At 31.6% G+C, this 25656-nt stretch overlaps 1 protein-coding gene across 6 annotated transcripts in view; it reads left to right on the top strand.

Moving 5' to 3' along the window:
* The window catches only part of LOC130448965 (CUGBP Elav-like family member 4), a 1535225-nt gene that overhangs the window by 1246804 nt on the left and 262765 nt on the right, over positions 1-25656 (top strand). The window contains exon 1 of one of the 6 annotated variants that reach the window (XM_056786679.1): positions 12562-12829. The exons of 4 other annotated variants lie outside the window; for them this stretch is intronic. In XM_056786679.1, the coding sequence (XP_056642657.1) occupies positions 12776-12829 (54 nt within the window). In that variant the 5' untranslated portion in view covers positions 12562-12775. Of the gene's footprint in view, positions 1-12561; positions 12830-25656 lie in introns of those variants that run through there. One more of the 6 variants, XM_056786865.1, reaches the window with a different exon arrangement.

Here is a 25656-nt window from a genome sequence, read left to right on the forward strand (position 1 = left end):
CTCTACATATATCATTCTAGGCAGAAAAAATTAACAATGGAGGCTGTATGACAAAGAAAAATATAAATTATTCAAAATTTGTCAATGTGGTAATGAGAATAATACAGAAACAAATGCTTCCTTTGGAGGTAATATCGGCGGGTGCTACCACCACTGACAAACTTTTTTCTAGAAATTAATGGTAAGAAGACTAAATAAGATCAATTTGCTTCATTGAAATTATCATCTTAGCGTTGTACAGATTAAGCAAGAGATTGAATAGCCATTCCAATTGAAAGTACATGTACTTGCATTGTTACACCCAATCCCTTTCTCCTTTCATAGTGTTTTTGTTATCCTTTGAGTCTATCTGCCACCTGCTCTTTGTCCTTCATGTCTCGATTCCAAAGTTAATCGTGGATAACGTAATTCCTTCATTCTGCTAACCCACAGAGTTACATTTCTATTTTTAGTGTGGGGATAGTAACTCAGTTTACATTGTTTGATTTCAGGTTGTGTCAGCTCCTCGATTTTTTTTTTATTTTCTGCTTCTATAATTGAGCCGAATATCATTCGCTAGAGCATTATGATGACATCTACAAAGAGTAAAGTGGCATGATCACAAGTATATGTTAAGTGGTTCAACGATCGGAAGACTACTTCATGTCAGTTTTGATTTGATTTTTCCCTCTAGATTTGGAAACGTCCTATTTTATCTTCACGCAATATACCCAATAACAGTATATGCCAAGATAGTCAATGAATCTCAAAAAACTCAGATGTAATAATATTTTTTAATTTTTTAGCCACTAGCAGTAAGAAATCCATATTACATTCATTGTCAAAAATTCCGAATAAGGCTCAATTTACAAGTGAAGTTAAAACCTCAACCGTCAGTTTAAGCTAGAGATACCGTTTATCTCACGTTTTATAAATGGCGTTTACTGACAAACTTTAGTTTAAACGCTAACGGGGTAGTTTGAACTCCAGTTTAACATGAAGTGGGGGAACCGAAGCTAAATTTTTCACATTTTTTACATTTTTGGAATATTATAAATGGTTTAAATGATTGGAGATTTGCACTCTATATTTAATGAGCTCGACAATAATTATGAAGGAATTGTCAATATTGTTGACGCGCGGATAGAAAAAAAAGTTATTCATTCTAGATCGAATTAAATTGCTTCCACGTTTTTCAAATCTGTTGTGGCTCGAAAACACGTTTCTTTTATTTTCATTATTAAGTTTCTTTACGAACTCCTCCCAAATTTTTTCCTTTCACTGCCAAGTTACCGTTTCACTTTTTTTGAATTCTATGGTTTCCTCGTATTTTTCCATAAGGTTAACAAAAAGCACTACTTCATAGAAATTGCACGATTTTTGTGTTCTTTATTCATTTTTCTATCAACACCTTTCTCAAGCAATCAAAATTTAATATAAATATCGGAAAAATACCATATACTATATTTGAGGCAAATGGCACAAAAATGTGTGTTTAACTGTGACCTATTGAATAAGCAATTTTGTACATTCCTGGTGTTAGCTAGAGTTCAAACCATAGGTCAAACTTCAATCTCCAGTTTCACCCTAGGTTTTATGATTGGCCCCAAATACCTGCAAGTAACGCTTGGAATCGTCCATGCTTGTTCCTCCCTATCGACAAATATCCAATTAAATATTATGAAAATCTAGCTCATTTTCTTAAGACTCTTGCTATTAAAAAAAGTGATATGGCACTGGTAGTATGGCGATTAGTAAGTGATTCGTAACCAAATTCTAACTAAAACCTGATTGTAAGCTATATACTTCTTTTTAAAATCATTCCATATTCTGAGAGTCAATATTTCCCCATTTCATGCTGAAATGAACTTTTCCTGTGACAAACAGTAGGTCAATTGTATAGCTGAATTAAAAATTACCCAGATATGATATTCGTATGGAATCGATTAACTTATTTATTCTTCACTTGGTATTAAAATACTTATAGCACGATACGCGAAAGTTTAGTTCAATATGTGTTTAAAGTTTGGAATAAAGTTGATTCCAGCCTTAAATGAATAATTAAAAAGAATAGTCTTATCTGAGTCCCACCAAACGGTAATCTATTTCTACATGCGAAGTGAAACTGTCTTAAATTCTCAACTGATAAGACTAACCTTATTATATCGTACAAGATATCTGGAAGACAAACTCCCCATACTCACGCTATGCATTAATTACTGTTACTTTCCTCTAAAAATAAAAAAACTGATCAGATAATTATTGCATTTTTGGGGTGAGAGAAAATTTCAGTTACTGGTCTTAAAGATTCTAAAAACTAATGAATTCGTGGGAGACCAGAGTATCAAACGGGAGTTGATTTTCTGATAAATATTCTGAAATTTGTCATATCGTAAATATGAGTTGAAAATGTGGTTAATGGTACTGAGATCAAAATTGAACATTAAGAAATTGAACTACAAAAATATAAAAGTATTGGTATTTTTCATTATATTAGAACGATATGAAATATTCATGTTCCATAGATAAACTAATGGGTTGTCAGATAATGTCCGTGGGGTCAAATGAAGAGAATGATGTTGCCTTGTTAATGTACAGAAAATCTCTTCTTACATACCACATAGAAAGTTTTCCTACAATCTGATGGTAGTAATTGTTCCAAATAGTTGGTTTATTACATCTAGACCTTAAACTTCAGAAACGAAGAGAAATGTGATCTTCTCCTAAGCGTATCTAAACAACAGACGATCTTTGATTACTTGTCATAGCGACTGCTTGATCTGCAATTTTTATAATCACGTTATATATCACATTAGTTTCATGTCTTACTTCAAAATTAAATATTTTTTCTGTAATTTTATACCTTCATTTAATTGTGTAATGAATTTTACCTTTTTTAAAAAGTGGTATCGAACTGTCATTAAAAATTGATCTACGCACATGTATTTTACAACAAATTTTCGGAATAATTATGATGAGAAACCAAAAAAGTACAAAAATTGTAGGCTTAGTAATCTGTCAATTTAAAACCTGAATACTCCAATTTAGGATTTTTATATCTTTCAGATCTGTTGAGCTATATTTGTCCCAGTACTTCTTGCTTTGTTGATGAGGTATCAAATATTTTTAAGGGATTAAGGTTATTCAACCAAAGCGACACATTTTTCTTCTTTTCATAGTTCTACGCTTGGCTATTGAGTTTTGTGAGACGGGACTTACTTCACCTAAATATATGCCTACTAGTTAATAAGATAATTTTCATTTTTCTTAGTGTCAACTAAATTCGTTACAATATATCATAGTTCAAGTATAACTTTGTTAAAATTTAGCTCACCTGAGTTATCGGTTTAATCAGAATTCTTCAACTGGAATGACTGAACGAGCTATTAGATTGGATTGTTCAAATTTAACCACTGAAAAACTATTTTATCTTAAAAACATATATTTTCTCTTTTCCTATTTACAACAACAAGGTCCTTGCAGTTGTCGGTAATTTCGGTATTTAACATATTTAAAAATTTATTTATATCACTTCTTATTTATAATTTGAGTCGAATTGTATTATATTAATTATAAAATATAAATTTATGATAATTTGAATAATAACAAGTGACATGTTTCTATTGGTTACTGCGGTTGTGACGTAGAAAGTAAGTAAATACTGAAACGTGGTCACCGTCTCTCACCTTTCAAACTCCATTCTGTTGTTGTGAGTGGAGATCATTGGTTGTTTAGTGCGATTTGTGTTTTTATAAAGATTTCAAAGACTATTCTAATTGAATGGCCGAAATATGATTTATCGAAGAAAGATCGGACAATCTACCTAAGGTAGATGCTACGTCCTCAATCAATTATTCACTTCGGCTGAAATATATGAAGAAAAAGCAGATACGTAGGTTCTACTAATTGAACATCCTTATAGTAACGTCATTATAACATTGGTTTACTTGAACTTTATTAAAATGTAGCTATCATTTTTATGATAGCTTTTAAGGTTATGTTTTGATTAAAGCTTTCGATGGAGCTGACTCCACAGTTTTAAACTTATACGGTGTTAACTTTTACAAATCATTTTGGTAGGTGTTTGTACATATTTACTCCGAAAACGTGGTTTTGCCATAACTGCCTTATCATTTGTAAGTTTTGAGGATGGATTTCTTATTACTTCTAAAACGGGCGATGATGAAAAAAACTAAAATATTTGATGGGGAATCCTTTTTTCCAACTTCTGTAATGCTGGTATCCATTGATCTTTCCACATCTTTTGAACAGCCAGCTGAAGTTGAGGCACTAAGAAGTTCATCGATAATGTCGATTTTTTGTCGTTTTATGCCGTTTTTTTCAGGATTTTTATGCATTGTATTAGTTTTCACATCATATAATTTTCCAAATCTGTTTCAAGTTTTAGTAAAAAATAACAATAAGTTAACATTTTTTATATACCAATCGATAGAACACTAAAATGGTCTTCACAAACATATACTGGGCTGTTAGGTTTGACGCTCGCATAATCACTTCTTATAGCTTAAAACAATTGTCTTTATCGCTTTTCCTCTCGATAAACCAGCAAGAAAACTTTATTTGGTGTTTTTATACAAGAGTTTGTACATTCTGGTACAATGCACCAACGATATGTCATCTTGTATTCTACACAATTGCATACTCACAGCCGTACGAATGTTTCTTTAAAGAATCCCAACAACTTTGCTTAAACTGTACTTATTTCTAACCTCACTTAAGTCTGTTTAGTTACTTTCTACGTCACACAACTTCACACTCATTCATGTGTCAACAAATGCGTTTTGTCATGTCATTTAGGTATTTAAATTTATGTATTCATTTTTATGAACTAATATGCCGTTTAAAACAAATTGAAAAACAGTGTGTGATTAAGAACGATATACAAGGACCCTAACCTAACCCTATTGCGTAGCAGGGTTTCTCATTATTCACATTTGTTTATAGGTGGAAGAAATACTGCCTATACAGAGACAAAATCACATTCCACTGCATTAAAAGGACCTTAATACAGTTTCCCAGTGTTCTTCGTGAGCTACTAAAATTTTATAAGTTCTAAAAGATGCATATTTAGCTGACACATAGTTTATTCTTCACCAATTATTTCCAATTTTAAATAAAAACATAGACAACTTATGAAACATGTAAATTTATCCAAGGAGGGTGATATTTTGTAAAATGGAAGTAATATATCGCTCAAAATCAATATGCTATCGCTTGAAATAGTTTCTTTCTTTCTTTAAAGTGTTAAATAATTGTACTGAAGGTTAAGTCGGAGCTTGATTCCATCAATAGCAGCTGTACTATTTCCATTAACCACGTTTATCCTCTGAAATTCTTTTTATGTAATTGACGATGGCAGGGTATTTGTTCTAGCTTCAGGCTAGAGGATATCCGATTGATTGCGGCTTGAAATATGTGGCTTTGGGTTTGTGAACTTGGGATTCAAATTTGCTATGATGAAATTTCAAATAGCATTTTCAACTGTAAGTGACTATAAGTACATATGCGTATAATTATAATACAAAATGCTCACTAGATGCATGTTTGCCTTGAAAGTTTTAGTGGAGATGGCCAGGAGATACTAAACAATTTTGATTGAAGTATGTGACTTTTTGAGAGTAAGCAAAATATAACATGGATCTAACTATAAAGGATGTTCTACATTTTACTTTCAACATATAAGTAGTAAAAATGTTTATTTCAGCATATCTCCTCAATGACTGCTATAGTAATCACCCGACATCAACTTCATCAATTATTGTCGAAAGCTTTTCAAATAGCATTATTGTAGAGTAGATTCAATGTATTGAAATATATTTTCAATTGAGTCAAACAATGTGAATCGGAGGGGGCTGAGGTAATTTTTCAATTATTAGGCTTCAATGATTGAGTGTACCAATCCGTCATATATTTATCATGCCTTCATTATTTCAAAATGTGTACGGAAATTGATTTCACATTAAAAATAAAAAGTTTCTATTCCATTAGGGTAGTAATCATATAGTAATATATTGTAATAAAATAACATGAAAATTTTCTAATTCATTAACATCGAAATGAAGCAATTAAAGATGAACAAAAGTTTATCTATGTTTGTATTTCTTTTACAATATCATAACATCAAAAGTATCATCCATAACGATGTTCCCGATTAAATCATGGAATACAATACTAAATATGAAATAATAAGCTTTTCAGAATCATCAGTCAATTCACATCTACTAATCAACAAATCCCTTCGTTAATTAAACGATCGATAGTTTCAATAATAAATTTCACACATTTCTCATCGTCCTGCTATGTCTTTTTGAATAAAAAAAGATCTAGGGAAAATATAATATTTTCTGTATTTTCCACATCGCTATTTGGAATGGTATATAAAATCGATTGAAAGACATCCTATTTTTTATATCAAAGAATGTTAAAAGTATTCAATACGCACTTCATGGAGTCACTGACTTACAGACTTACACAAAACAAGTTGTTTTGGTATCTGATTATCTGCTGATAGTTGTCATATGGATGTCAATAAAGTCACACAAGGGTCGAAGTATTAAGATTCCCTTTCATTTGTTGGTCGTCGGCGTGGCGCGTTTACCCCTCATTCTACTTTTATGAAGGGGCTTTTATCCCTATAAGCATTCATGCACTTTTTTTAATGTGATGCATTTTAGTGCTTTGATTTAATTTATTTGAAAGTTTGGTTCATTGGATTCGACAGTAACGAATGGCAATTTTAGTGGTTCATTGGTGTTTGAAACAGATACGACACGTAATATGACAATTTTAATGTGAAGAAGTGTTTGAACATATGGAACAAAACTGAGAAGAGAGAATAATGAAAAGACAAAATATTTGTATCTTATCACAACAAATATATTTGACATTAATCTTAAAGCAGAAAAAAGAGAATCTTATAATTTCCACTATGTCAAGAAATCATGAATTGAAATAATACACTGCTGCTATGGGTAATATATTTATCGAAACGTATCATGAAGCCTTCTTTAGGAAATATACAATACGCGCATACGAGCGCATACATAGTTTAAACCTATCTCTTCCAAAATGCTTATTTACAGATGCATTCATTCTTTCAATTCATCTGAAGGTCTTATCTTATTTACTGCTTGTTCTTCATCAAATGACCAGCTGTTAACTTCAGGGTACTGCCTTTTTTCTGCTCTTCCCATTTTTCCGTTGGGTATCCATCTTTCGCAGCTTCTAGAAAAGCGAAATATTGTCAATTTACGGATGGACAGACTCTCCTATGGGTGATCTCTCTTTTCATTCCTCACTTTCCTTGTTTTTTCTTGATTCCTGCTCAAGATTCAAATGTTTTCTCAGCTATGGATGTCTATCTACCCCATCAGATGAGTTTTGAAGTGAGTTGTGAGCTCTTGACATGTATAAGTAAGCGCTTTTCTACTTATATTTTCTATCAACTTTAAATTTGTAATTTGAATTTTGTGAAGGAAAATTATTCAAGTCCCATCAAATCAGAAAAATACAGTATCTGTTTATCAAAATTTTAGCTAGAATTATTTTCACAATTGAAGTATTTATGCAAAATAGTGTGTCATAATGGGGTTAAAACAATTAATTAGAACAATATGTAAGCTTTTTTTACTACACATCAGATGACATGAAAACTTTTACAATGAAATAAATTTCGTGGTCTTTAGCTACACCAGTAAAAGTGGGGAAACCATAACATAGTGTTAACTCGTAATAATTTGCAGAACTTATTCAGCACTTGATGCTCGCTAATCGGAAAATTCAAAATATAATGCACCAAATCTTAAAGTCGTTTCATTTCCATTTAGGCATTCTCATAATCCAAAATATTTTGAAAATGTGAGATAGCAGCATGATATATTTGACTACAGTAGTATTTCTGGTATAATAATGAAATTTTTCGAATTCTTTGGATCGGACCCCACCTGATGAGAAGCATTACGATGCAAACTAGAGAAACCAATGTATCTCACTAGTACCGTACAATATGCTTTAACATAGCAGACCAGAATTATCCCTCTTTTTTCATCCTATATTTCTTGATGCTCCCTTTTCCTTGAGTTCTTATTACATTTTCGAATTCTCATGAAATTCCCTAGCTTCCCAATTAACCCAATGATTTAGTCAAACAAAACACGAAATATTGAAAAATATATGATAACATTATACTTTACTTAAATGGACCTGCAGCCATAGTTTGTGTAATTAGAAAATTTATCATGTATAAAACAGAAAAATTGTATATACGACCCTTCCAAATAAATTTGAGAAGGGTAGGAAACGGCAACCCGTGGAAACAAATAAGTGAAGGGAGTTGTCAGCCATCCCTTCAGAATAAGGTATTCGAAAAACATCAATAACTAGGGCGAAATTAGAGCAGGGAATCCCTTGAAAAAAGGGCGGCGTGTGTTGTCCGTTCGACTGAGCAATTGATCACACGTTGGGGTGTTAGGGGTGATTGACCTATAAAGAACTTATGCTAGGACACAATTTTTTTGTAGGTCAGAATTCATGAGTGATATATCTAATTCTATTCTAATCAAATTCCAAAATTATAATCAAAAATATTTCTGTGCTTTATTCCTGCATCTATAACTTTCTTTCTTTTCTGGTATTTCATATTTACAGGGTGTCCAGGAGCCTTAAAAATCGGGAAAACCGGAAAAAAGATGGAAGATTGAATAGAGTCAGGAAAAATCTCGAGTCAGTCTACCAGGCATAATAAGTTAGTATTGGTACGGCTCAAAAATCTTCCGACTGATCTCGTAAATCGTATCATACCATCGAAACAAGCTGAACCTCCCTCTTATCTGCTTTCTTACCGGCACACGCATTTGTTTCTCAAAAAATTCAGTCACTATATCCGCATATGAAGAATTCATATATTCTCTGCGAAACACGAATCAGAAGCCATCATGTGAAGATATCTGATTTCTTTGCTTCATATCCAACGTTATTTCGTTTAAGAAATGCGTGAAACTTTGGAAATTGGCTATGCTTATATCATTTCTTACTCCACAGAGTAGAAGGTTAACGTTTCATGATTTTCATGCCAAATAAGTTGCAATTACATCCTTAGTAATAGTTCTGCATTTATTTGGATCCATTAATTTCGTAGATAAGCTATCAACACTTAAATTTGATTTTCTAGGTAGTGATTGTGTTGTAGCCGCAGTTGCCGTAATTTCTCCGCTTTTTCTGCTACTTTCCATTATTTATTGTAGTAATCGCAACCAGATACTAACTTAAGTTTTTAAAAGAAAAACTCAATTATTATGATGTCCAATTAGTAAGTCAGTATGTCGTTGCTATGGTAATGATGAACTGCATTCTTCTAATGGATACCGAGATTTCCGTAATACTTAACTACTAGGTACATACAACGTACTTCACTTTTCGGTCTAGTCCAATATTGGAGCCGAAAAAGCTATAATTTTCGGGCAATAAACAATTCCTTTTGAAAAGTGTTGTCACTATTTCTACAATCGTCGCAAATAATATGTAATGAAAGTTGTATAAAATTATCCACTCCGCTTCGACAATCTGTTTTCTTTCTAATATATTATTGAAATATTAGGGTAAATTATGTGAAGTCTAAATAAAATAATTTTTGTTTGTTCAACTTCGTGATTAGTGTCAAAAATTTTCAAGTAATTTTGAACGCCATCTTTTCTACAAAGAAAATTTTTGGTTTGGTTATGACTTCAAGTATCGAAATTTCGAAAATAAACGAAACAAAAATTTTGCCATACCAATCATGAGATTGCGGCCAATCATGAGATTGCGGCACCACAGAAATTATACTGTCCCTTAATTTGGATTTCAAACCGCATAATTTTAACTTTGGTTTGCAAAGATAATTAATAGAAATGTTTTTGGCACACAAAAAATCAACAAATTACATAAAGCCTCTTATGTTATTAAAATAAGAACTCTCTCATTCAAATAATAATAACGTGGCTTTGCATATGTTTGAATTTTATATAAGGACCGAAATACAATAGAATTGTCCCTCTTTATAAGAATGGTTGTCCGGTAAGTTTTTTTGCAGCTTTGTATATAGAGTTGTAGTCTTTAGAGAAAATATTATTGAGCTCTATTTTATGAGACAATATAGAAAACTCCTATAATAATATCACTTTTCATGCCAATGAAAACACCTGCTTTCTAGTTCTATATGTCAGGTACATACTCAGGACTGATAATTATAATTAGACCTCAAAATATGATGATTCTGCTCAACAAGCCTTATGTAAATATTGCTAGTTTCCGAGATACAGGATGTTAAAAGTTTAAATTTAAATTTTGATTTTCTCAACAATTTTTTATGTTTTCACAATTTCTCTTTGAAAATTGGCAATTTTACGTTCTTTGGCATGAGGAATAATAATTGCTAGTAGAGGGCGCTAGTTACACTTGTTTGTGTTAATTAAATCAAAGTAAACTTCTTTTGTTACTGGGTACCCACGACCCAGTTAAAAACCTAAGAAGCCAGATTAACAAAGCATCCGCACTATCAGGATACCTACGAGATATAATCTGGTCCAACCCGTACAGACTTCCGAGAATAGTCCTAGAAAACAACCCGCCCGGCTCAAGGCCTCCCGGGAGACCACCTAAAAGGTGGAAAGATAGTTGACAATCCACCTCTCAGGAAAAGATGTAGAGGCAGCTTCAGAATTAACAGATCGACAGATCTCCAAGAAGTAGAAGAAGAAGAACTTCTTTTGGGCTAAACTTACAATTGAAATATTGAAAAAATATTAAAAGCGTTAAATTCTACAAAAAAAGTTACTCGTCTTTGATTCGTGTAACTCAATCGGTTATTGAGTTATTTGCTTTTAACTAGCACTTCTAGAACCTCTAAGTTTAATAAACTAGCAATATTTGCATAAGGTATGTTGAGCAGAATCATCTAATTTTGAGGTCTAGAATCCACAGTGCAGAGATTGGACATTCTTAATGAATCACCCTGTATATAATCTTGAATCATATCTATTCTTTACCTGCGAGCAATCTTTAGTTTTTTCTGATATATTTGTTTTATACATGCGATAGTGGTACTCAAGATCAAATTTTTGTACGAAATTTGACAATTCATTGGTTGGAAATTACAGTGAATTATTAAAATTGTTTAGAGATGGTTTTTGAAGCACTTCCGCAAAGCTTCCTTACCATTATCATTAGCTAAATAGTCAGGCATATTTTACGTTAAAATTTCGAGATGAAAAAGGTGGTATCTACCTATTTCCCAGAGGTGAGGTGGTACACAAAAAGTTCAAATCACCCGGACAGATCGTAAATCAAGTAGTGTATCACTTAGTACTTGATAGACTTCGCAAAAGGATAAACAGAATGCGCTTCAAGAAAAATTGATTGCCTCTTTAGAACAATGCACCCATCCAATGCATATTGAATTTTACGAAGTTTCACAGAAGATAATAGTGTCACTACAGCGACTCTATTTACAGGATTTTTTCTCTTGCGACTTGTTGAAGTTGTCCTAGGAACCAGTCATAGATTGTTGTGGATTGTGGATAAATCTATGGAGTCGGAATCTCAATACCGAAGAAAATTACTGTGCAGGAATCATGTTGTCACTGGATAATTTTATAGCATCCGTATCATTAGTCCATTGCCAAACCTCGTATATTCACTTTTACAGACGAATTGTTATTATTCAACATTTCAATAACAATTATTTGATAAAAATAACACCATAAATAGACATCTGCGAACGTAGGTGTGTATTTTAATATTTTAATATTTTGAATATTTTGAATATTTTGAATATTATGAATAAATCATGTAATTTTCGGAATTCGTAAATGTGTTCCTTTGTTTTTTAAATATTATATGGATTATGTTAAACTGGTTGCGAAATCACTGTGAAAGATAATTTGGGAGTCATGCCATTCATAGAAACAACAAAAGATAATTTACCTAACGTGTTTACCTACGTATCATTATTCCTATGAGTCACCAAATAAAATTATTTATAAAAACATATTATGTCGCGATCCCATTAGAATTTCATATGTATTTAACAAAAAACTAACTAAACTTAACTGTTTTAATCATATTCTCAATATAAGTTTATTAACAGAAATAGTTGCTATGAATATATAAATTTAAATATTGTTCTATGAACATTTTCTATAATTATATTTTCTTTCTAAACACCTGTTAGAAATCTGCGGACAACCTAAACGATTTGAATTTCCATACATTTCTCAAAATCGATTCTCGAGCAAAAAGTAAGTCATGTATATATATATCTGATGGACTGCTAACAGACTTCGACTCCTATGACGACGATACCCTTTGAAAATGAAGTGTAGGGAGAGTCTGGTCTCCGATTCTCTATCATACTCGCAAATTCTCCATCTCGCGATCGATCTTGCTACACGCGACGCGTTCATAACGGCCATAAAGAGTGCGTGAGAAGAACGCACTCGATTGGTTGCGTTTCGTCGATACGTTTCGAGCGCGACACGAATCCAACCGAAAGTTGCGTATGTACGTCTGAACCTCTTGTTACCCATAGTTACGCGTGCTAGTTATACCTCGTACAGCACACTGCGATACTCTCCCAACTCTCCGAAACTCGTACTGACTCTTTCATAATCAAAGCGTGCCGCGCTCTTGTTGCTGCTGATAACGGAAAGCGGTTGGTTGTGGCAGACTGTGACCAGTTCGGCACGCGAACAGTTTTGTTATTGCGTTTTTTTGTGGAATTTTAAAAACGGTTTTCCATATGGTGCAAGTTCTTGAGGTGGTCAGGTCGAATCCGTTCGACTTGTCCAATTTTGTAAGTACATTTTGTTATTATTAAATGATGTGCGGAAAGATAATACTGATATTGTAATTTAAAATTTTATGTCTTTATTAATCAATTCAAAAACAATTAGAAAGTAATTATATCTAGAAATAAAAGTTGGAATTTATTGGATTAAATAATTAAATAATTAAATCGTCATTCTCAATTCTTAACAAACCATAAAAATCCATTTTCATTGTAGTTTCGATTACATTTATTTCAACTCCACATTGGAAAATTGATTTCCATTTTCGAAATATTTCAATGTTTTTGGAAAATGTTCACGAACACAATATTAGTATGAGAACCATTCTATTCTATAATCGGGAAATTATAGAAATAGATATCTCAATGAAAAATATGTGTGTGTTTATGTTCCCACTCTAAATCGATATTCTTCCATTAAGGATTGTTTTTGATTAGTTAACAAAAAGTGGTAACAGAAGTGGTAATAGTGAGAAACATTTGCTGCTCTTTGGATTCTAAGAACAAATTTACACACCACGCAATGCTCATGAATGAATTGTAAACTTGTACAAAAATCTCTCATTTAAACAAAAAATGTCATTGTAAAACATTTCAAACCACAACGTTTTTGATTTCAATATAAGGTTAGAAGGAAAACCCGCGTTTGGAAATTAAAAATGTAGAATTTTCTCAGTCTTGACCAAATTAAGTTTTTTCTGAATGGCAAAGCGGTTCTCTATGTCATCAATTTTTTGTGCCTAATCATTCAAAAAATAATTCAGGAACGACCTTTGCTGTACAATATATAAAAAATTAGAGAGTTTCGAACGTGCAACTATAACTGAACTTGTATAAATTGGAATTCGTTTTCAAAACTCATTCCATTTGTTTTAATCCAGGACCTCTTTTCACGTAAGAATCACATCCAGAAATATCATAACATTTTTTCATTGTAAAGTACTTTTATACTTACATACAAAATCCAAACCCAAACCAAAATTTTTTTTAACACATTCCCTTCTGTGAAAGTTAAAGACTTTAGATACTATTAGCTACAGACAAATTGTCCTATGAGATTAGTTGAACTGTTTTTCCTTGGCACAAGTTTCATTATTAATGTTCTCTAGTCTATTTGCTACAGTCTAGAAACTTTTCTCGATAGTTTTGTCAAAAATGTTTTCACTTCGTCAGTTACTAGGTTGGAGGTAATCAATCCGATGTATTTTTTTTTCTCCTCTTTCTTTTTCCTGTTTTTTTTTTCTGATACTAACTATTTCTAGCAAAGAAATATTTTCTTATTATTCTTAATCCATCATTACTTTATCTACTCATATTCGATTTATATTTCTAGTGGCCTTGCCACTCAGAAATTAACGTTTTTGTCAAAGTATATGTTAGACGAGACTAAAGACTGTGCGCATTTTGTTTATTAGATGTCGCAGATAATTATTCTTAATCATTTCTTTGTTTGTCTAAACAAAATTCCGGACAAATATAATAAAAAACGGCCACAAACTTTTTATTTCAACAAAATATTATTGAAGTCCATCAACCATCACCATGTTTTATTCATAACACAATTTAATAATCATTTATTGATTGTTCTCTTGGTAACTTGTAACTATTACTAGGTATTAGCATTGAGTTATGATAATGATAATATAATTAAATCATCCCATATATATACAATGAGTTTCAAGATAAATGTATAGAGCTGATTCCAAACTATGTTTGATTTCACTCACCTCGTAATTCAAATAAGATTTGCGCAGTACATAAAATATTCGGTTATTTAGTAAAATACTTAATTTTATTCATTTTATATTTTTTAACTATATATTTTTGCTGAATGTGAATAAATCAAATTTCGCTTAATTTTTATATTCAAATTTCAATATTATGTAAATGGATTTACGTTTAGTCCGGCGATACTTTGAAAGAGATTTGTTTTGTGGAAATAAATTTTAATGAAATTTGTTGTTCAACGTGTGCATAAAATGTGAGTGAATTTTGAAATTCGAATAAGTTAAAAAGCTTATCATGTTAATCTGGTTCAATAAATACAATGAAGTTAAAATATAAGTTATAACAAACAAATTATTCACAGAAAAATTCTTTGAGTGAACTATTAAATATTTGTTTGAAACTGAAATAATTCATTTTACGTTAACTTACGAGATGTGATAATGTGATAAACAAGATAATAATAAAACTTGAATCAATCTCCTTCCAAGTGCTCTCCTCAATTAGCAATAATAATCTAAACTTTGAATCTATGTGTCGACAAATTCCAGTCATCTCAATCCTGAAAATATTTCCGATGCGTTTGCCTTCTAGCACATTTCTTTTTTGAAATAAGTCAGAAATCGCTTGATACTAAATCTGGTTTATGAGGTGGATTTGGACAAAGGGGAAAGCGTTAAACTATCATCAATTTACGAAATAGTAACATGTGATCTAATGAGTAATCACTATGAAGAAATTCCATAGTCTTTTTTTAGATGTCTTCTAATAGTTTCGTAAACAATCAAGTACCACGATTACTTATTTTGATATCTTATTTCCTACAATTTCGTATATCTTTAAGTTCGTTCCTCCCACATTTCCACTTCTAAATAGCTCAGAACACTTGAAAGCTACCAAAGACACATTCCAACATTTCTGAGGTTTGTCAAACTTTTTCACATGAAACTTAATGTTAAGTAGCAAATTGAGAAGGGTTTTAGCTCCAAGTCTTGTTATAACATACAAAGGTATGGAACATACAAATTAAAATAGAATCAGCACTTGTATTGTATCCGTAGAATTAATAGTTGAAGAGAATTCACGAGTCAGTTCATACTGTCTGTTGCGAAACAAGCAAAAGTGATCGTCAACTATGGAACATCCCACCATAGTTTTTAGCTAAATAAATCCGACATTTCATATGCAAAAACTCTCTTTAAAATGTCTTTACTGTTGCTGTTACTTACTATGCCTTCTTGTTAATATCCTGCCAAATTTCCTGTAATGTATATAATTGTTTAGGATAACTTCAGGCGAGATTCTGCACGACTCTAATTTGACTGAAAATGATCAGATATCGCGCAGTTTGTCACAGAAGTGTTTAAAGTCCTACTTTTAGGTCTACGTTAAATATCAGTTCTTTGGTCAACATGAAAATAAGATAAGGAATTATCAATCATTACCGAAGTAGTACGAGTACAATTAATTAATATAATATACAAAATGAAGTCTTGAACACATTCATGCAATGATCACATTATCCACCATCTAACCTATATAAAACAGGACAGATATGAAGATGTAAGAGAATTAGGAGGTGAATATTTTTTTCTTTCCCTCATCAAAATTCATGATTTATCATTTATTTCAAACAAAGTTCCTATATTTTACAATCGCAAAAAGAGCTCAAGTCGATGTAGCTGGATACTAAGTGATTCAAAGAGCCAGTAGAAATATTACCAGAATTATTAACTGAGCTACCCAACATTTCCCGGACAACAATAAAGCAAAGCATATGTCAACTCACCTACACAACACACTCTTCATTCACATTGCCTGAAAAATCTCTAATATGTTGTATGAAAAATATCTACACTGTCGTTTGGACGGTTATTCCAAAATAGGCTTGTCTTAATAAACAGTAAAATAACACGTACATATTAGAAAGAATTGTCACTCTACGTAACTACGAAGGAACGTAGTCAAGATAAAAATACAAGCAGACCGAAAACGGAACAGAATGGAGGAGGATATAGTTTAATATAGAAATTGACTCTAGCAGAGTCAGCGTTTCAAAAAAAGAAGAATCGGACATTGAAGAGCTCATACTACTGCAACATCTGTGGTAGGTTCCAGTCTTGTGACTTCTAATCTCATCATCTCCACCGCGTGGTGACCTCATGCTTATAACCGAGTTAATTTTTTTTAAATTTCGTAATAATCTGAGCTCAATCAATTTTGTTACAATTGTGTCAAGCCATCAACTATTGGTGAATTGAATCAAATATTTGCCATAGTTTTCATCACTTTGAAATTGGTAAATCAATCTTTCAATGGAATTAAAAATCATGTATTATAGTCAAGTATGCGAAATTAATTGATTGATTTAATATGAGTGAGAATTTGATTAGAACACTCCATGTAAACAACGAAACTGATGGGGTAAGATGGATAAAATATAAAATATAAAACATATTTAGGTCAAATTTTAAATGAAAACCGAACGTGACATTTGAAAACTCTGGGCTAAGATGTTTTTGAATAATAGTTTTCAAAAAGCCACCTTGTTTATGTTTCTGACGGCTAATACGTAATACTGTCAATATTATTTCAATTAACTGTATGAGGAATGGAAATTTCACCATATAAAACATAATAGTACTAATGTTCATTGGAGATTATTTTGTGTTCACTGCTTACAAAAAAAATTGTACCACAACCAATGCGGTATTTCGGATTTATGTAGTGAATAATCGTAGAATCCGTTTTCCACCTTTTTAGCATTTACAGCTTCAATAACTTATATAACTCAATATCAGCAGGAATATCTTCAAGATCGAAGTTTTTTGTCTAGCATCCGTTTCAATTCCGACTAAACAAATTTATGGGATTCACAATGATTGGTTGGTAGTCTAATGATGTTAATGTTTCTATTTCTGGTCACATCACCAACACAACAAAATATATAAGCCATATTCCGAGAAGCTTTTCGGCGAGAATATACGAAACACGGAAACTTTGTGTATAAACCTAGTTAAACAAAATTTCAATACAAATTGAAAGCTAACACTCAGACGATTAACGCGAGTGAATTTAGTTGGCCAAAACTATTTAAAATCATCGCACAATATAATTACGTGATGAGTTATAATTATATTATTTGTGACGAAAATGTAATGATGTATTGAAATTATAGTTATTTGAGAAGATATTCATGTTTTTCATAGAAATTGAAATGAGTTGTGTCTAAAAACATATCCAAGTCAAGTTTTCTGTGAAAATTTGTATTGTGGATTAAAAAAATCTCGTTAATAGAAATATTTATAACCTGTTATTCTGATGGGCTAAACATAAACTTGTTTGATTCCAGTTTTAATGGAGTTGATAAAATTTTATAAAAGAAAAATTGATATAAATATATATAAAGAAATGTATTATTAAATTTGTTTTATTGAGCTGAAATTTGCAAACCAATATTAATTAAATAATTTATTCTTTAGTACAAGGTCATTTGCTACGGTAAAAAATCAATTTCTTGTAATGGCATTATGAATTTTGCTCAGAAAATTTCATTATTCCATAAATTGTAATTGGGACTTTCACGTAAAAATTATGAGCACTTAAAATGAGCGTTTTTAATAACAAGTGACACTATCAAAGAACGATCAATAGACGTAATAAAGACCCTCAATTTAAAAAGGATGACTAGCGCTTTTTATTCTGTTACACACTGAGTTCTCTTGATGAAAGGGGAATAAGTTTACAAATCGTGACTCACAATGGGGTTCTAAGGAATTTTTTTTGCTACCTACAATGTCTCGTCGTTCGACTATCGATGATGATGATAACTTAATAAAATTATAAGGGGGTTAAATCAATTGTGGGACCTGATTATTAGAAAAATATAGTTTGAAGTTTAATATCTATTCAATTAAAAAAAGTTATCTACAATTATGGATTGTCAAATAAAGCTGTTCGAAATTAAATTTAGTTTAAAATTGTCTTTGATGTTATATTTACCATAAGATTGAAGTGGAATTCTTCCAACAAAAATTATAGAAATTCATATTAATTAAGGATGTGAAAATAAGTTTCTAAGTAATAAAATAAAATGCCTCGTCATCAACATATCTTTTAGAAATACTATTTAACAAGAAATCTATGTATGCTGTAATATATACACCCCACAAAAATTATCGCATCACTCATTATTTTTTTAAATGTGTTGCCTGTTTTTTTCGAATTTTATTATTATGAAAAACTAAAACACTAATAGATACGCCTTTTGCAACATTTATTTTAAGTTTAATCTACAGAGGACAAACAGTTTCATTTACCAGACCATAAGTGCTTAAACTAAAACCAGCCAATGAATTTCTAATGGCGTGTGTTGCTTCCTCTCGCTTCCATTCGTCTGGGAAGGCTTCTAAACAGGTTCTAGATGTATTCCAGACATACTCTATTGGGTTAAGGTCTGGGCTACGTGCAGGCCAATTCAGGGTGGGTATCTCGACCTCTTATAAATACTGCCGAACCACTCTAGCAGCGTGTGCACGAGCATTATCGTGCATTAGCACAGAGTTGTCACCGATATGAGGCATATAAGGCACTACATGGGGTTCTAGGATATTGGTTATGTACCTATCAGCATTTAGTCTTCCATCATTCACTGGTACCAACTTTGTGCGACCCTCGAAATAAATTCCTCCCCATACCATGATAGAGCCCCCACTAAACCTCAGTTTGACAAAAATTAACTTGATCGTGCCTTTCACCACTTCGCCTATATGCTGGTACATGCCTATCTGATGAATACAGACAAAATCTTGATTCATCCGTGAATAAAATATTGGACCAATCTTGAATATTCCGATTTACATGTTCTCGAGCAAATTCCAATCTTGATAGTCGATCTTCTCTGGTAAGACGTGGACCACTAGCTGGCACTCTGGTTCGTATACCTGCTTCTCTACCTATTTCGAACTCTTTGTAGGCTTATTCGGACATTTCAAGTAGGCAACAGATCTGTTTGCAGTCTTCGAGTGGTGGTATGCCCAATTCTTAATGCCGTTAATCTCAAATGATGATCATCTACTACCGAAGTTACCCTTCCGCGGCCCTGTCCGGGTCTTCTGGTTAGCTGCCCTGTTTCTTGGTAGTGAATAACAACTCTGGATATGGTGCATTGTTGCATTCCAATTACCCCGGTGACGTATCTTTGACTTGTATGAGCACGATTATTCTAGCGGCTTCTTCATTCGTCACATCCATTATTAACAAAATAAATTCAAATTTTCACTATACATTATACAAAACGCAGTTCTCGATCTCAATGCATTCTCCAAGACAGAAATGATTTACTCGAGCATTTTTGCTTCCAAAAAAATTTGTGAGAAATTGTGATATTTTTTTGCCCATGATAAGAAACCAGAAATATCTATTAAGTTGATCCATATACAGATTGTCCCAAAGAACAATAATTAAGTATACTCAAATACCAGTGATGCGATAATTTTCGTGGGGTGTATATTAAGGACCAAACTGATTATGTACTTATTGGAAACAGTACAGATTCCTATAGTTTGTTATTGTTGAGAACGAAAGTAGTATGGTGTTATCAAGACTATAGTTCACCATAGATGAAACACATACGCAGAAAACTTCTAAAATAGAACCAGAAGAAACCAATCATGTGTATTACGTCGAATATATATCGATTTCCAGCTTTGAAAAAGATTCACATGCAACTTTGAAAAGATTATTAGTACCTAGTAAATGAGCTAGGGTTCAAAAAATAAATAACATTTTGGAATTTTGCTTTAGAAAAATATATAGTGGTTGAAAAAATGTAGTAAGACATCTCACATTGAAAAAGGTATTCGGCAAAAAGAAAAAGTACATACGTTGTTCACAACGACGGAATCCACCTATCAATTGATGAGAAATAGTTGAAATGACGGAAGGCTTATAAATATCAGTTTCAAAAGGACCAATTATTGGAATAAATTCTGCAGATAATGGGCTTTGATTTTCGGTAGGTCATATTTGCAATGGATATCACAAAGTAAAAATAGTTTATTATGACAATATCAACTTCAAAAATTATGGAAACATCTAAATGAACAACTTCTAGTTAACTTGTCCGGAATAATGAGACTGTAATAGAGAAAACGCGCAAAGTAGTTGAAGGAATTAATATAGCAATGGTTGTCTAAAAATAGTATTTTTTAATTATCATAAAGACGTGAACTATTGAGGTTTTCACTATATTATCTAAATTGTATTTAAGAGCCATAAACGCAATAACTTTTCAATAATTTTTTCAAATATTTCCTAGAAGGAGGCTAGACGAAGTTTTTCATAGATTGTTTGGTATATATGAACAATGGTAAGATCATTTCATTGGCGCAGTAGTGCAAAAAGTGAACATTAATTAACGCAAATATGATTCAGATAGTGACGATTTTTTATATGAAATAGATTCTGACAATAACAATAATTGGAAAGATGGCTTCTTAAGTTTCGAAACAAACAAATGAAAATAAATATTTATAATTGGATATGATTCATTGTTTCTCAAAATATAATCCATTGATATCAATACACTTTGGCATGCATTTGAATAAATTATTGAAGCATTTTTTCCATTCCGATTGAGGTACCTCCAAAATATGTGATATAAACATATCTACCGGATCTTCAAGTGTAGATAAACGTTGACCCTGTAATTTATTTCTGCGAAAATAATAAGAAATCATTGGGTGGCGGACAAGGACTGAATGGCGGATGACCTATCAATCCGATATTTCGATTTGTATTGTTTGAATTGATGCTTGAGAGCTCGCATTGTCGTAATGGAGAATTATTTGTCTTTTGCGATTGGTTCCCCTGATTTTTTTGTGGCAAACAAATGCTGGTATATAATTCAGAATTGACTATTATTTGGAAAAAACAGACGGCCATTTGCTTGGACGTGCTTCGTGCGCGAACAACTTCTGTTGGATTTGGCTCGTCTCGAAAGACCCATACAGTCGATTCTATTACAATTTCGGGTTTGCATATGCATAGATTCATGAATCGTCGCATCTCATGATCATATAGACTTTTTGAAGTATGCCTCAATCTCACGGTATGTCACATGAGGATCTTGCGATATCAGTTTTCTCACAGCATTGATGTTCTCTGGCACAACAGCCGATTTTGGACGACCAAAAACACAAAACACGGTTGATCGAGACGGTGTTTCAATAACAAATTTCGAAGAAAATTTATCGGTAGACTGCTCTTAGTTCAATCCACGTTGAAGTATGCTCGCCATTTATTTCCGTTTTTGTACCAAGACAAATGCTCCATGAACCTGTTTACATCTCAAATAACTTTCTTATGACAACACGTTTAAAGTACGTTCATCATTTTAAATGTCACTTTTGACATATTCACAATGGTGTTTCCATATTTCAAAAATTTACTAGACTCCAATTATGGTTCAAATTAACAGGTTGTTGATTATATCCATAATAAAATCATTTGTTTATCATGCAGTTCAGAAAAAATATACTCAACCATTTTTACAAATTTCCATCCATTTCATCCCATTTTATTTGACAAGTCTCACAAACTGATATATACATTCCTGATAGGAACCTTCATAATATTCTCTCTTCTTTATAAATACTATACATTTCGAGGTTATACTTAGATATCTTGTCACACAGTACATTCCTAGTATTATGTGAATATTACCATGGAAAAATATTGATTCAAATCAACAGAACATCATGAATAATATTAGAAAAGTATTTACAGAACTTTTTAATTCATAGAAAGACACGAGCTAAAATCATTCCCATAAGAAAAAAACCCCAACTAACGTTATACGTTCGAATTCACACATTGTTCAATTCGACTTTAGTTTTCTTTGTTGTTCGATATAATTTTATCGAGTTCTTTCGGTAATAAAGTATTTAAATAATTGGTCAAATTAATCCTCACCAGCACTTTCGCAGTTAATTTTCCCTTGTTTTCACACTAGATTCGTTTATATTGTACTATCATAAATATAAATTGATATAAATAGGCAAATTGTCAGTGCCAATATCATATTTTGATGAAGACTAAAAGAAATCAAACGTCAAATTCTTATCTGTTTACAAAATTTTCAAACTTATACAATTTCTCAACTTCAGTAACTATCTTTCGCTTCAAATATTTGCAATTCACTGCAACCATATTTTCTCTGCATATATTTTGCAGAGCTTCGTGCTTTATCTTTGTTATAGCCTTACCCGACCAGAATTTTGGGAGGGGTTCAGCTAGGGCCCTCACGAGGCTAGCCACACTGCCTCGTGGGGACCTCATGATGCTGCCTCATAGGGCGCACAAAGGGTATATAACGCCTTGCCTCATTCGTGCATCATTATGTATACCGCATGTGGACCTCATAAGGAAAATTAACTGTTACCCTATTTGAAAATTTTCAGGGAAATTAACCGAATTTCATTGGTAACATTAAAAATAATGTATTTTAAAATATATATAGATATATCAATTACAAACAATACATTCATAGTCATTACAATCTTAAAATACAATAAGTAATAAAGAACTATTTTTTAAATCAAACTTTCAGAATACAATATAATGCACGGGATAAACTACATAATGTATATTTTACTTTATATAAAAAAGTTACGCAATTAAGAATACTAATCTGAAATACTAGTCTAAATGCTCATTGTCTATTTCACTATTAGCTTCAGCAGGTTTCTTGGAACGAGCAGTTCGTCCACCGTCCCAGTCTTTACAATTATGTAGAGCTGAAGCCATAGCATCAAGAATATTTTGGTCTGGGACATCTTCGCCTGGTTTCGAAAAAACTTTTCTGAGCGTCGCTAAAAAGAAAACATTAATTTAGGACAATTATAAATATTAAATACAATATTTATTAATTATTTGTATTCATTTTGTGAAACTTGAACATTAATTTCACTAACCTTTTATAACTTTAAAAAGACATGTATCCTTGAATACATGTGATTTTTTTTTTGAAGTCTTAACTGGAGCGAACATGAGACCTACATCGCGAGATATACAATATCTTAATAATTCGCCAAAATTCCTAGTTATGGGTAAGCGTCTATTGACTTTTTGAAGTAATTTCCGAACCTAAACGTATAATTCAATATTCGGTAAGTATTCAAATCGTTAATATTATAATAAAAACTTTTTTTAAACATGAATACTTACGAATTTTTTTTGAAAATTCTTATCTTTTTCAAGTTTTTCATCGAACTGATCAAAATCTATTTTTGTTTTACATGGAAGTTTTATTTCAGCATTTTCATCATCACTATCGACTTCAATATCTGTGTTATTGATATTATTCTTTGTTAATTGATGCTGAATCTCAATAATTTTTCCACTTAACTGTCCAATTTGTAAAGATAATGAATTATATTGACTATTGAGTTTAGTGAATTTCTCCGATATTTCATTTGAAAAAGTCTTAAAGCGGGCATCAATCATACGATATAACTTTTCTGTAACATAAGAAAAGAATATACTTCGTTTCCCAAATGTTGATAATTATAATTAATAATGCGGTTTCTATTCATCTTTCAATACCTACCAAATTGGTCACCTTCGATTTTTTCAATTGAATGTTGGTTTGTTGACGAGCATAATAATACTGGTTGACAATTCTTATCTAGCTTTTCCATTACATTAGGTGTTTGTGGATTATTTTCATCAATTTTTAAATTCGAATCAGATGTACTGGACGAAGATATGCGAGATCTTTTGATATTTTTTCTGGTAATGATTTTCTTTTTTTTTGATGTAGATGCATCGTAACAATGTTCTTCGTCTGAGTCTGTGGAAGAATAATATCTATCTTGTTTATCTTCTTCTGTTGGTAACTTTTGCGATGATGGCTGAGCTAAAAATTTAAAATATATCATCACCTTTTCGTACTTACAAATATATGTTTTCCAAGTAACAAAATCTATATTTTCATCATAAATTACCTCTATTCACACGTGTTTTTTCACCTAAATCGATGTTGATTTCATTTAACATCTTCAAAGATTCATCTCTGAATGTTTTTCTATTTTTAAAAAAATGCACATCATTAGCAGCCTTTACTTTAGCTGTCTCTTCATTTTGTGTAGAATAAGCAAATGGCTTATATTCCAATTGGATAGCCAATTCATTAGCTTCTTCAAACGTTCCTGAATATTAGAATAATGTACTTAATAAAAAAAATCAATAAAAAATGATAACTGAAAAAAATAGAATTTTAGAACAAAGGAGTTTTTTTGTAATTGTTGCGAAAAAGTTTTTTTTCATTTAAATAATAATTACAGTATTGAAAACTATTTTTTATCACTAAAAATAATATAGTAATCATAATATCATGTTAGACATTGACATTAAAAGTTTTTTTAAGCTAGAAATATTTTTTTAATTGAGGTTGTTAGAAAAATGAATCCAACACAAGAAACATACCTTTGTTCTATTTATCTTATTTTCTCAGAGTATATAAATTCGAGATGAAATTAATCAATCGAATAATTTCACAACTTACGAGCTCTTCCTCGGATGTCTACTGAATAAACTGGCCAATCATTTATCGGTTGTTCACAATTCTGTACCATTTTTGATAACGTATCCGATCGCTTTACATCGTATGGTGGAGGCATAAATTTGCACTTGATTGTGTCTGTTTTTTCATCATAAAAAATCCAAGACGATGGCACTATGTCAATATCTTTTTTTTTTTTCTTACCAACAAAAACAACTAGTCTATACTTATAATCTGCAACCACTTCTGATACATCATCATTTGATGTACTATTATCAGTACTCATGGTGATTATTTTTCGAGAATATATCAACTATTTTAATTATATCACTATTTATTAACCTACAATAATTATATGGTTAAGAGTATACACGAACGACTGAACACGATTCAGAAATTAAACTGATTCTTACTGTTGACGCGTAGAAAAGATTTCTATACTGATTACCATATCCACTTGAAAATATAAACATAAACAATACTCTTCGTAGAATAGATGTTTGTATAAGATTATGAGACTTAAAGTTTAAAGCCGTCAATACAA

Source organism: Diorhabda sublineata, chromosome 1 (assembly GCF_026230105.1).
Source record: "Diorhabda sublineata isolate icDioSubl1.1 chromosome 1, icDioSubl1.1, whole genome shotgun sequence".
Classification (NCBI taxonomy): domain Eukaryota; kingdom Metazoa; phylum Arthropoda; class Insecta; order Coleoptera; family Chrysomelidae; genus Diorhabda; species Diorhabda sublineata.